General features: G+C 38.5%; 1 protein-coding gene across 2 annotated transcripts in view; it reads left to right on the plus strand.

The window, feature by feature from the left end:
- Positions 1–13075, plus strand: part of SLC30A9 (solute carrier family 30 member 9) — a 99217-nt gene that overhangs the window by 65114 nt on the left and 21028 nt on the right. For both annotated transcript variants that reach the window (XM_063722642.1, NM_001131669.1), the window contains 2 exon segments: positions 7982–8037; positions 10790–10925. In XM_063722642.1, the coding sequence (XP_063578712.1) occupies positions 7982–8037; positions 10790–10925 (192 nt within the window).

Consider the following 13075-nt stretch of genomic DNA (forward strand, 5'->3'; position numbering starts at 1 on the left):
ATGGAGAAGGAAATTTTAATAAATTCCATATAAAGTATTATCACAAAATATTAAATACTTAGAGATAAATCTAGCAAAAGACACACAAGACCTTTACACTGAAAATCATAAAATGTTGCTGAGAGAAATCAAAGAAGACCTAAATAAATGGAGAGATACAATACCGCATTCATAGATTGGATGTCGTAGATCTGTCAAATCTCCCTAAATTGATTTACAGATATAATGGAATCCCATTCATAATATGAACAGACTTTTCTGTACTATTGACGAACCGAATAAATTCCAAAATTTATATGGACATGCAAAGAACCTGGAATATTCAAAGCAATCTTGAAACAAGAAATTTGGAGAACTTCAAGACATTATAAACCTATAGAAATTACGACAGTGAGTTACTGGCATAAGGATTGACAAATCAATGGAACAGAGTTGAGGGTCCAACAACAGAGCCACATTTACATGGCCCGTGACTTTTGGCAAAGGCATCAAAGCAATTGAGTGAAGAAATGAAACTTTAAAACAAATAATGTTGGAAAAATTGGATCCATATGGGGAGAAAAAGGACCTTGACTCCTACTTCACACACTGTATACAAGTTTGAAATGGATCATAGTCCAAATATAAAAGTTAAAACTATGAAGATTCTGGAAGAAAACCTAGGTGAATATCTTTTAGACCTGGTAGGCAAAGATTTCATAAATAGGACATAGAAACAATATCATAAAATAAGATTTACAAATTCAACTTCATCAAAATTAAAAACTTTAGCTCATTGAAAGACATCGTTAAGGAAATAAATAGGCATAGATTGGGAGAAAATAGTCACAAGCATTCTGACAAGGGACTGGTATCCAGGATTAAGAACTTCCACGATTCAGTAATAAAATGAGAACCCAGTTTTTTTCCCCCCAAGGATAAAGATTTGGGCAGGTACTTCACAAATAAGGAAACATGAATGGTGGCCAGTGGACACGTGAAAAAGTGCTAACACCATTAATGATCAGGAAATGTATATTAATACCACAAGACATCTCTGCATATCCACTATAATGGCTACAGGTAAAAACCTGACAGCCAAATGTTGGTGAAGATGTAGAGCAGCCAGATCTCCCAGTCATTGCTTGTGTATTAATAAAATGGTACAACCACTCTGGAAAATATTTGGCAGCTTCCTATAAACATATACTTACCCTGTGACCCACCAATTCCACTTCTAAGTATTTACCCAAGGGAAGTGGGAATGAATGGTCCCAAAAGATTTGTATAAGAATGTTGGCTGGGTGCGGTGTCTCACGTCTGTAATCCCAGCACTTTGGGAGGCCAAGGCGGGCAGATCATCTGAGGTCAGGAATTCGAGACCACCCTGGCCGAGATGGTGAAACCCCATCTCTGCTAAAAGTACAAAATAGCTGGGCGTGGTGATGGGTCCCTGTAATCCCAGCTACTCGGGAGGCTAAGGCAGGAGAATCGCTTGAACCCGGGAGGCGGGGGTTGCAGTGAGCCGAGGTTGCACCACTGCACTCCAGCCTGGACGACAAGAGTGACTCGGTCTCCAAAAAAAAAAAAAAGGAATGTTTATAGCAGCTTTACTTATAATGGCTGAAAAAATTGGAATCAACCCAAATGTTTATCAGCAGTACAGCAGATAAACAAATTGTAGTATACTCATACAATGGAATATTATCTGGCAATAAAATGGAATGAACTACTTTTCTGACTGGCAACATAGATGTATCTCCAGCAAGGAACTTTAATTTTTAATAGTTTAAAAAACTGGGAAAAATGGTTGCGTCTGATGTCGGGGAGGAAAGAGGCACAGGGAGCTTTTTGGGAATGATGGAAAGGTTCTGTGTCTTCATAGGAGTATATGTTTCAAGGGTATGTGTATTTGTTAACAACCAGAACTGTACATTCTGGGCCAGGTACGGTGGCTTATGCCTGTAATTCCAGCACATTGGGAGGCCGAGGCGGGCAGATCACTGGAGGTCAGGAGTTCGAGGCCAGCCCGGCCAATACGGTGAAACCCCCGTCTCTACTACAAATACAAAAAAATTAGCTGAGCATGGTGGCACATGCCTGTAATCCCAGCTACTCAGGAGACAGAGACAGGAGAATCACTTGAACCGGGGAGGCAGAGGTTGCAGTGAGTCAAGATGGCACCACTGTACTCCAGCCTGGGCGACAGAACTAGACATCTCAAAACAAAAAAACAAAACTACATTCAGGATTTGTGCATTTCATTGTATGTGAATTTTACCTCAAAAAAATTCTCCCTATGCGGAAATATGATTACTTAGTAGATATTTGATAATAGTAAGGAATTAGTATTGATTTTTTTTTTTTTTTTTTTGAGATGGAGTCTCACTCTGTCGCCCAGGCTGGAGTGCAATGGCATGATCTCAGCTCACTGCAAGCTCCGCCTCCCCGGTTCAAGTGATTCTCCTGTCTCTGTCTCCTGAGTAGCTGGGACTACAGGTGCCCGCCATCACGCCCAGCTAATTTTTTGTATTTTTAGTAGAGACGGGGTTTCACTGTGTTAGCCAGGATGGTCTTGATATGGTCTTGATCTCCTGACCTTGTGATCCGCCTGCCTCGGCCTCCCAAAGGGCTGGGATTACAGACATGAGCCACCGCACCCAGCCAGGAATTAGTATTGATTTTTAAAAGTCTGATAATAGTCTTGTGGCTGTGTTTTCTAAAAAGCCTAGTTTTTAAAGAGATTCATCCAAAATATTTAAAGATGAAATGGTACAATGCTTGGAATTTACTTCAAAATATTCATGAGGGAGTAGATATGGATGAAATAAAACATATTTGGTTACCTATTTATAATTGTTAAAGCTTAATGATGGATGATTTGAGTTTTTCAAAATGTTCTATCAGTGCCGGGCATGGTGGCTCATGCCTGTAATCCCAGCACTTTGGGAGGCCGAAGCAGGCAGATCACCTGAGGTCAGGAGTTCAAGACCAGCCTGACCAACATGGCAAAACCCTGTCTCTTAGAGTTTTCAAAAAGGCTTCAATGAAAAATATTTCAACTGGACCTTTCTGAATAGATGGAAATTGTATTTCAGAAAGTTGTTTCTTTCGAGACCTATAATGTTTTAAAAATTTTAATTCATTGTAATATTTTTGTGCCATATGTTTTCCCTCACTTCTTGAGAGACTTAAGTACCTCCAACTTTTAAATTAGACCTGTGTCTCTAATTATAATGTAGTTTTTTATTTATTTATTTACTTATTTTTTGAGACAGAGTCTCACTGTATTGCCCAGGCTGGAATGCAGTGGCACGATCTCGGCTTACTGCAAGCTCCACCTCCCAGGTTCACGCCATTCTCCTGCCTCAGCTTCCCGAATAGCTGGGACTACAGGCGCTCGCCACCACGCCCGGCTAGTTTTTTGTATTTGCAGTAGAGACAGGGTTTCACCGTGTTAGCCTTACAATTTCTGTTACAGTTCATTTTGGAAAACTTTTCTGTTAAATAATGCACTTCATATCATTTAATATCAACTCAGATGAATTTGTTGAGCACCTGAGTTTGCAATGTAGCAAGTGTTTAGAAGAAGACATGGTTCTTTCTCTGTCTTCTTTAAACAGGTTATATGCACATAAAACAACTAGAAAGATCTTCTAAGGTACCATTTATGCAGGTGCTAGATAGTATGATACTTAAGGAACACCAGAAACGTGAAGGGTGATCATGGAGTAGAGAGCATTTACAGTACTTCTTAGCCACTAGATGTTAATGTTCGTTATGCTGCAAACTAAACAAATGCTCTGTAGGTTATATATACGTAACTGATAGAGATTTATGTTGTAAATGTGTAGAAAAAGGTCTGGAAGGATACATATCAAATACAACTGTGATTCTGTCTTACCTCTGAGGAGAACTGGTTGGGGTGGTCTCATTTTTGTTAGAATTAATAAATGTGGTCCATATTCAGTTTATAAAATAGTTGATGGTATCTTGCACTTAATTGCATAGCCAACTGAATATTAATGATTTTTTAAATAGTTGAATGTTTATTGAATATTTTTAAAATAATATAAATACATATCTATGTATACATATATACACATAATATGAAGTAATAATGACTGTCACTTTTAATGTACAGGTGTGTATTAGTCCATTTTCATGCTGCTGATAAAAACATACCCAAGACTGGGCAATTTACAAAAAAAAGAGGTTTAATTGTGACTAGGGCAGGCTCACAATCATGGTGGAAGGTGAAAGGCATGTCTCACATGGCAGCAGACAAGAGAAGAGAGCTTGTGCAGGGAAACTCCCCTTTTTAAAACCATCAGATCTTGTGAGACTTATTCACTATCACAAGAACAGCACAGGAAAGACTTGCCCCCATGATTCAGTTACCTCCCACTAGGTCCCTCCCACAACATGTGGGAATTCAAGATGAGATTTGGGTGGGGACACAGCCAAACCATATCTTTCCGCCCCTAGCCCCTCCCGAATCTCATGTCCTCACATTTCAAAACCAGTCATGCCTTCCCAACAGTCCCCCAAAGTCTTAACTCATTTCAGCATTAACTCAAAAGTCCATCCAAGGTGTCATCCAAGACAAGGCAAGTCCCTTCTGCCTATGAACCTGTAAAATCAAAAGCAGGTTAGTTATTTCCTGGATACAATGAGGGTACAGGCATTGGGTAAATACAGCCATTCCAAAAGGGAGACATTGGCCAAAACAAAGGGGCTACAGGCCCCATGCAAGTCCAGAATCCAGTGGGGCAGTCAATTCTTAAAGCTCCAAAATGATCTCCTTTCACTCCATGTCTCACCTCCAGGTCATGCTGATGCAAAAAGTGGGCTCCCACAGCAATGGGCAGCTCCACCTCTTTAGCTCTGCAGGCTATAGCCCACTTTTGGCTGCTTTCAGGGGCTGGCATTGAGTGTCTGTGGCTTCTCCAGGTGCACTGTGCAAGCTGTCAGTGGATCTATCATTCTGGGGTATGGAGGGCAATGGCCCTCTGCTCACAGCTCCACTAGGTGATGCCCCAGTAGGTTTTCTGTGTGGGGGCTCCCACCCCACATTTCCCTTAAGCACTGCCATAGCAGAGGTTGTCCATGAGAGCCCCTCCCCTGCAGCAAACTTCTACTTGGGCATCCAGGTGTTTCCCATACATCCTCTGAAATCTAGGCAGAGATTTCCAAACCTCAGTTCTTGACTTCTGTGCACCCACAGGCCCAACACCACGTGGAAGCTGCCAAGGCTTGGAGCTTCCACCTGCTGAAGCAGTAGCTGGAGCTGTACCTTGGCTCCTTTTAGTCACAGCTGGAGCAGCTGGGATGCAAGGCACTAAGCTCCCAGACTGCACACAGCAGAGGGACCCTAGGCCCAGCACACAAAACCACTTTTCTTCCTAAACCTCCAGGCCTGTGATTCAAGGGGCTGCCACAAAGTTCTCTGACATGCCCTAGAGATATTTCCCCCCTTTTCTTGGTGATTAACATTCAGTTCCTCATTACTTATGCAAATTTCTGCAGCTGGCTTGAGTTTCTCCTCAGAAAATGGAATTTTCTTTTCTATTGCATTGTAAGGCTGCAAATTTTTTAAACTTTTATGCTCTGTTTCCCTTTTAAAACTGAATGCCGGGGCTGGGCACAGTGGCTCATGCCTGTAATCCCAGCACTTTGGGAGGCTGAGGTGGGCAGATCACGAGGTGAAGAAATCGAGATCATCCTGGCCAACATGGTGAAACCCCATCTCTACTAAAAATACAAAAATTAGATGGGTGTGGTGGTGCTTGCCTGTAGTCCCAGCTACTCGGGAGGCTGAGGCAGGATAATCGCTTGAACCTGGGAGGCAGAGGTTACAGTAAGCCGAGATCATGGCACTGCATTCCAGCCTGGCGACAGAGTGAGACTTTGTCTCAAAAAAAAAAAAAACTGAATTCCTTTAATAGCACCCAAATCACCTCTTGAATGCTTTGCTGCTTAGAAATTTCTCCTGCCAGACACTCTAAATCATCTCTGTCAAGTTCAAAGTTCACAAATCTCTAGGGCAGGGGCAAAATGCTACCAGTCTTTTTGATTAAAACATAACAAGAGTCACCTTTGCCCCAGTTTCCAACAAGTTCCTTATTTCCATCTGAGACCACCTCAGCCTGGACTTTATTGTCCGTATCACTGTCAGCATTTTGGGCAAAGCCATTCAACAAGTCTCTAGGAAATTCCAAACTTTCTTACATTTTCCTATCTTTTTCTGAGCCCTCCAAACTGTTCCAACCCCTGCCTGTTACCCAGTTCCAAAGTTGCTTCCACATTTTCGGGTATCTAGAGCAGCACCCCACTCTACTGGTACCAATTTACTGTATTATTCTGTTTTCATGCTGCTGATAAAGACATACCCAAGACTGGGCAATTTACAGAAGAAGGAGGTTTAATGGACTTACAATTTCACATGGCTAGGGAAGCCTCACAATCATGGCAGAAGGTGAAAGGCACGTCTCACATGGTGGCAAGACAAGAGAAGAGAGCTTGTGCAGGGAAACTCGCCTTTTTAAAACAATCAGATCTCATAAGACGTATTCACTAGCAGAAGAACAGCATGGGAAAGACCTGCCCCTCTGATTCAGTTACCTCCCACCAGATCCCACAACACTTGGGAATTCAAGATGAGATTTGGGTGGGGACACAGCCAAACCATATCAGGGTGTAAGAGAGTTATATCTTCCTTTGAATTTCTTCTCATTCTCTTAGTTTAATTCCCTGAAAAATCATATATATTTTAGGTGGTTTGCTCCCTTTTCCCATGGAATCCAGTGGTAAAAGCTTGTAATATTCTGTGTATTTAGGGTAGGGTTTCCAATATTAAGACCTAAAAATATATTTGTATTAAATATTTTCAAGTTTGTTTAATCTCTATTTTTTATTAGAAAAAAAATGTGTCTATTAAATTTCTTGTAACCTAAGGGAAACCTCATCTATGAAGAAGTCATTATCTAGAAACTTTACTTATCTGATTATTTGTGTGATGCTGAAAAAAGGAAAAGCCTCAGATTAATCAACTAAAATTACATAGGGAATTCACTCAGAGGCTTTATATTTTTATGAAATAGTTCTAATAAGGTAGTCTTATGATATGATTTCTAGATTCACATCAAATTAGGATGGAAAGGACTTACTAGGGACAAGCATACTACTATTGAGAAGTTCCAGTGGATAACTCTTTAACAAAGGACAAAACTTTAAAAACCACCTAAGTGGAAATGAAAGAAAAAAGGAAGAAATGGTGAAGGCAAGTGAGACAGAGGAGAGGGAGTAAGAAAGAAAGGAAAAAAACGAATGTGATATATAATTCCTGTGCATGGTTTTGCAGTTTTAATAGAAATGTATGTGCCCATACACAATATATATATTGTTTAAAGTTTTTATTATCTTTTACTTGTACAGCTATACAAGTTATTCTTCCTGTAAAAAGTCAAATATTACAGACTACCTTAATTCTGCCTCTCTACAGAGATACAAACGTAGTTACATGCATGTTCTTTTTAACCTTTTCTGTGCTTTACATTATATGTAGTTTATAAAAACTACAAAGCGTAAGTTCTGTACTGTACATACTGTTCCTAACTTGCTTTTTTCTCTTCTTCCACTTAATGGTATGTCTAGGAGCTTTATCCATGTCAGTATAGAAAGCTCTACTCTAACTCTATTTTTTTAACCTACTGTAGAAGTAATTTATGGTTTATCATTTATTTTGTCATTCCCAATTGCTGGATTTTTTTTAGGTTGCTTTCATGTTTCTCATCTTTATAAACAATGGTGTTTTGAACCCCTTTGAGTTCATCTTTATTTTTTAAGGTAAGTACTAGAAACCAGAATTGCTGGGTCATTGGACATGCATATGTTGAATGTTTCTTTGTCATTGTTAGCCTGCACCCTCCACATTGGCTTTACCGTATTATACTCTCCATCTTGCTAATGATTATTCACCTTTTTTTCTTCTTCTTCATAGGGTTTACTAGCATTGGGCATCAGTAAGTCTGTTCAAACACCAGATCCTTCTCATCCGTAAGGACATTCCCTTATTTTGTTTTTGTTTGTTTTGGCAATAAGTCATTGAAATAACTAAATTTCAGAAATCTCCTGCAATTTATGTACCTGCAGTTCGTTAAAGATTTGGTCATTTCTTCCACTGTAGTATCTAAAATGCAGAACTTCCCACTGTGTCAAAGTAAATTCGAGGTATAATTTGAAAATGGAGTTCAAGTTATTTTTATGCTTTGTAACACAGCACGGAGATCTTGTTTTCTCCATATTTGATAATAATAAAGCACATATTTTGATCTTAGAGGTCTGTTTTATTTTGGTCCAAGGAAACATATATTCTAGATTTAGACTCATAGGCTGCCCAATCTAAAATTTTGATGATAACTTGTATTAGATACACACTTATTTTAATCCTCCTGTTGTGATTTGGAAATAGTATTTTGTTAATATTTCAGAATTATTTATTTGTAAAATGAGTATACTTTTTAGAATGTATTATTTTGAATCATAGCCATTATTTGATAGAGATTTTTTCTATTGCTTCTATTAACATAACCATCTAACACTTTTGAATTCCACAAGCATCATTTTAAGACTAGCTTCAGTAATATAATTTGATAAATCTTAAGACCAGAAAAATTGCACTTTTATTTCTGTAAAGGAGTCTACCTCTATTCTTTAGAAATGCCTTTCTTTACTTGAAAGCAATACTACTGTTTTCCCAAAAATAACATATTTGAATGTTGTATAACTGTCAAGCTAGTATAGAGAATAGCTCTCTAGTGTGTTAATTACACATCATTACAGTGTTTTACCATCTTAAGAAAAAAATTTTTTTTCTTGGCCAGTTTTATGTACAAAAGATTTTAAAACAGAAGGTACAAATTTTAAATTTTAGGTTGTGAAGATTTCTTTTCAAGGTATTTTTATAGTCTACTTTAGTGCTGCCCAACAGAATTTTCTGCAGTGATGGAAATATTTTATATCTGTCCAGTATGGTAGTAGCTAACTGCATGTAGCTATTGAGCACTTGAAATGTGGCCAGTGCAACTGAAGAACTAGATTTTAAACTATATTTAGTTTTAATTTATTTAAATTTAAATTGCCACATGTGGCTAGTGGCTCATCATATTGGACAGTTTAGACCTACATGATCAAAATTTTCAATAAGAAGTTAATAATTCCTTGAAATCACCTGAAGTGTAATACCATTTATTTTAGATCTTAATTTACTTTAACGTGAATATATATTCATGTTACTTTAGAAGAAAGTAAATTTTTCTGAGTGAGCTGATTGTCACATTGTCACATCTATAAACTGGTGGGAATTCCCCATGGCAGGATTACTCTTTGCAAAAAGGAATTCCAAGAGCAGTTTGATTAAGAATTCTTGTTGAAAGCCGGGTGCAGTGGCTCATGCCTGTAATCCCAGCACTTTGGGAGGCTGAGGCAGGTGGATCACCTAAGGTCGGGAGTTTGAGCCCAGCCTGACCAACATGCAGAAACCCCGTCTCTACTGACAAAACAAAAAAATTAGTCAGGTGTGGTGGCACATGCCTGTAATCCCAGCTACTCAGGAGGCTGAGGTAGGAGAGTCGCTTGAACTCAGGAGGCGGAGGTTGTGGTGAGCCAAGATCGCGCCATTGCACTCCAGCCTGTTCAACAAGAGCGAAACTCGGTTTAAAAAAAAAAAAGTCGGGCGCGGTGGCCCACGCCTGTAATCCAGCATTTTGGGAGGCCAAGGCAGACAGATCACCTGAGGTTGGGAGTTCGAGACCAGCCTGACGAACGTGGAGAAGCCCCGTCTCTACTGAAAATACAAAATTAGCTGGGTGTGGTGGTTGCATGCCTATAATCCTAGCTACTTGGGAGGCTGAGGCAGGAGAATCGCTTGAATTCAGGAGGTGGAGGTTGCAGTGAGCCAAGATCCTGCCATTGCACTCCAGCCTGGGCAACAAGAGCAAAACTCCATCTCAAAAAAAAAAAAAAGAATTCTTGTTTAAATTTGTATTTCTCAGAAGAGTGCCACTGAGTTTGGGTTTGGGACTAAATTTTCCAGGAAATATTTTTATTAATGAGTGATTCTTTTCCTCCTCTAGTATGTTATTAATATATTTTTGAGCACCTTTAATACTAAGTATTGTGTCAGTACTTATAATAATACAAAATAATGTACATATTGACGAAGCATGCTTGAAAAATAATTGAGATTTTAGCACCATGAAAACACCCAGAAAACTGAAGGTGTTAGTTCTAGTAATAGTTGAAAGTGGCTGTGTGCTAACCTATTCAGAACCAGCAATAAATTATGTGTTGTAAACTTCTGTATCCAGCATCAAATTATAGGTATTATAAATAATAGACTGGCTGCACACAAAGATGAAAATATTCAATTAGAAGCTGCATTACAAAGAAATTTAAATGTTATCCTGTTCATTAAACATCTGAATGCATTTTTTAAAAGATTAATTTTACCAGGATCTGTGGTACATAATAGTAAAGTAGCTCTCTAAATCAAAATAGGCTGTTTGGAAAAGAGATCAGAAAATACCTGAATTAAATGGTATTCACTTTATTTTTATGTATTTTCAAACTTCTTACAGTTTCTTCCACTTTACATATTGCTTTTCAAGTTTGGCACTTAACATCTTACTTAAATATAAAATTATAACATCTTGATATTCTTAGTCTTTTTCATTGACCTATTAAGCACATATATTTTAAAAGAAACCATTTGTATTTCTTGCAAACTATATTCTTTTCTATTTTTCAGGTACGGATTTTCAAATATGCGCTATATTTCTTCGCTAATTAGTGGTGTTGGTATTTTCATGATGGGTGCAGGACTATCTTGGTACCATGGAGTCATGGGATTGCTTCATCCTCAACCAATAGAATCCCTTCTATGGGTAATCTTCTTTTTTTCTCCTCAGTTTTGATGTCTTATGACATAGTGATTGTGTACACTAGAAGGCCTTTGTCATATTGGTGTTAAAGAAGGGGAATGACATACACCTTCTTGACTGTGTATTGTAGGGTTATATATCTATAGTTTAATTTTTAGAACGTGACTGGACATAACCTCTAAATCCATAAGATTCAATGATGTTGAACAAGATCTCTGTAGGTACCAATTATCAAGCCCTGCTCCTTGGTTAAAATCTTGGGCAGTTCCACTAATTTCTCCAGTTACTGTTGAAGAACAAGAAAACCTCTGTTCACTTTTGGTCCCAAGAATAGTCTCATTTCAGTAATTAAAATATTCAGACCCATGTAATAGTCATAAGTTGGATCTATATTTGAAGTTAAAGCTTCTCTTTTCCCGCATCCTGGGCTTCCTTCAGGTAGGAAGCCTGCACTGGGGGAATGGGAGGATAGCAGGATGATCACCCGTATGATCCCCTCTAGGGCTTCTGCCCCTCTCTCCTATTCCCTGGGAAGTGTTGAAGGTTTGGATAGGGGATAAAAACATACCACTTTACTGACTACAGTGTTATTTTGCATTGGTTTCCTCTGGCCTTTGTAGATGTTTAAAGCTGTCTTTTTTTTTCTCATGGGCACTTCTTGGAGATTACCCTGCTTGGCTGCTCTGGCTATGGCTGCCCAAATTGATCACGTAGCCTACCCTCTCAGCTTCTGCATCTCATGGTGTGGTTTCCAGACAGTGCTGAAGTTGTCTTGCATTTGGAAAGAATGCCCTTTGAGCAGTTGATCTCCTTATAAAAGACTCCTAGGGACCTGTGTGTTAAAACAGACATCTTTAACACACTTTCTGTGGGAGTGCAGGTTTTTTTCTCAAGCCCAATGATCTATTCTGCTGATACAGCCAATATCAGTTAGTAGGCTTGCATATGGATGTATCACTCAGGTATGCATCAGACAGTTTGCTGTGATGCATATATCCCGGGGGGACACACATCAAGGCTACTGAACAATCTTGGTAGCTCAACAGCTTTCACCAAAGAAATCTTCATTTTTGGCCTCCTCAATTTCAGGTCTTCTTATGTGGTCTAGAGGATGTGGAGCTAGCATGTAGTCTAGTGGGTAGAGGCCCCAGGTTTGGGCTACCTTCTGTGCGAGGCCTGAATAGATGGTATAACACCTCCTTTTGGAATGTGGGGATACTTGTACCTATTTTCTTCTCTATTTTGGATTGTAGTCAGAACTAGACAGAATCAATCTGTCTACTTTTTTAATATCCTGTTATATCATGCAAATCTACTTAATAACAAGTGCATTAAACTAGGCTTATTTGTTATTCTCTAGTTTTCTGTAGTTTTGATTGACTAGTTTCTTACCATAATACGTCTCATATAATTAAAACAAACAAATATATTTCCTCCATTCTGAAAAGATTTGGCCACTTTATGGGTACTTCATTGTTCTAGCATTCTTCTAATTTGTATAGCATCACTTTATAGAGGCAAAGCACTCTCTGGAGTTAGAGATTAGGTAATTAGTTAAATTTTCAGTTGAGTATAAGTTTTAAAACTTCTAAAAGCTCTTGTGTCTTTCAGTAACTAAATGGGTTTCCATGAGACTATGGCCCTTTTTAAAATTGTGTTGGACTAGGTTCAAAGTTTTCAGACCTCTATTTTAGGAAAGCCTAGGGTTCTAAACATTGTTGAAAATTCTGTAGATGTTTGGTTTGAATTTCATTAAAATAAAAAAATGTGTTGCTAGGTTAACTCTTTTTTTTTGTACACCCCTGTCTAAAGCTTTTCTTACCATCTTTAATTGAAGAGTGTCCTGGGATTGCAGGGAATGTGGTATTACCGAAAAACAAAAATTGGTTACTGTTTATAACTACTTATCTTTCTGAATCAGGATTTTCTTGGTATTAGGCATGGAAGCAAAATCCAGAAGTTACTTGAGTTTGGGTGTGGATCTTACTGTATCTGGTGTCTACAACTCCTGATATCAAATATTGTATTCATATCTCATTGTCCTCCTCATTTGAGTTGTTTCCCATTAGTAACCTTACTGTCTGGCTTAAATTTGAATTCGTGTTTTTGTTTTAGACATTACGGACTTTATATATGAACAATTGTGATTGGAA

Source organism: Pongo abelii, chromosome 3 (assembly GCF_028885655.2).
Source record: "Pongo abelii isolate AG06213 chromosome 3, NHGRI_mPonAbe1-v2.0_pri, whole genome shotgun sequence".
Lineage (NCBI taxonomy): Eukaryota > Metazoa > Chordata > Mammalia > Primates > Hominidae > Pongo > Pongo abelii.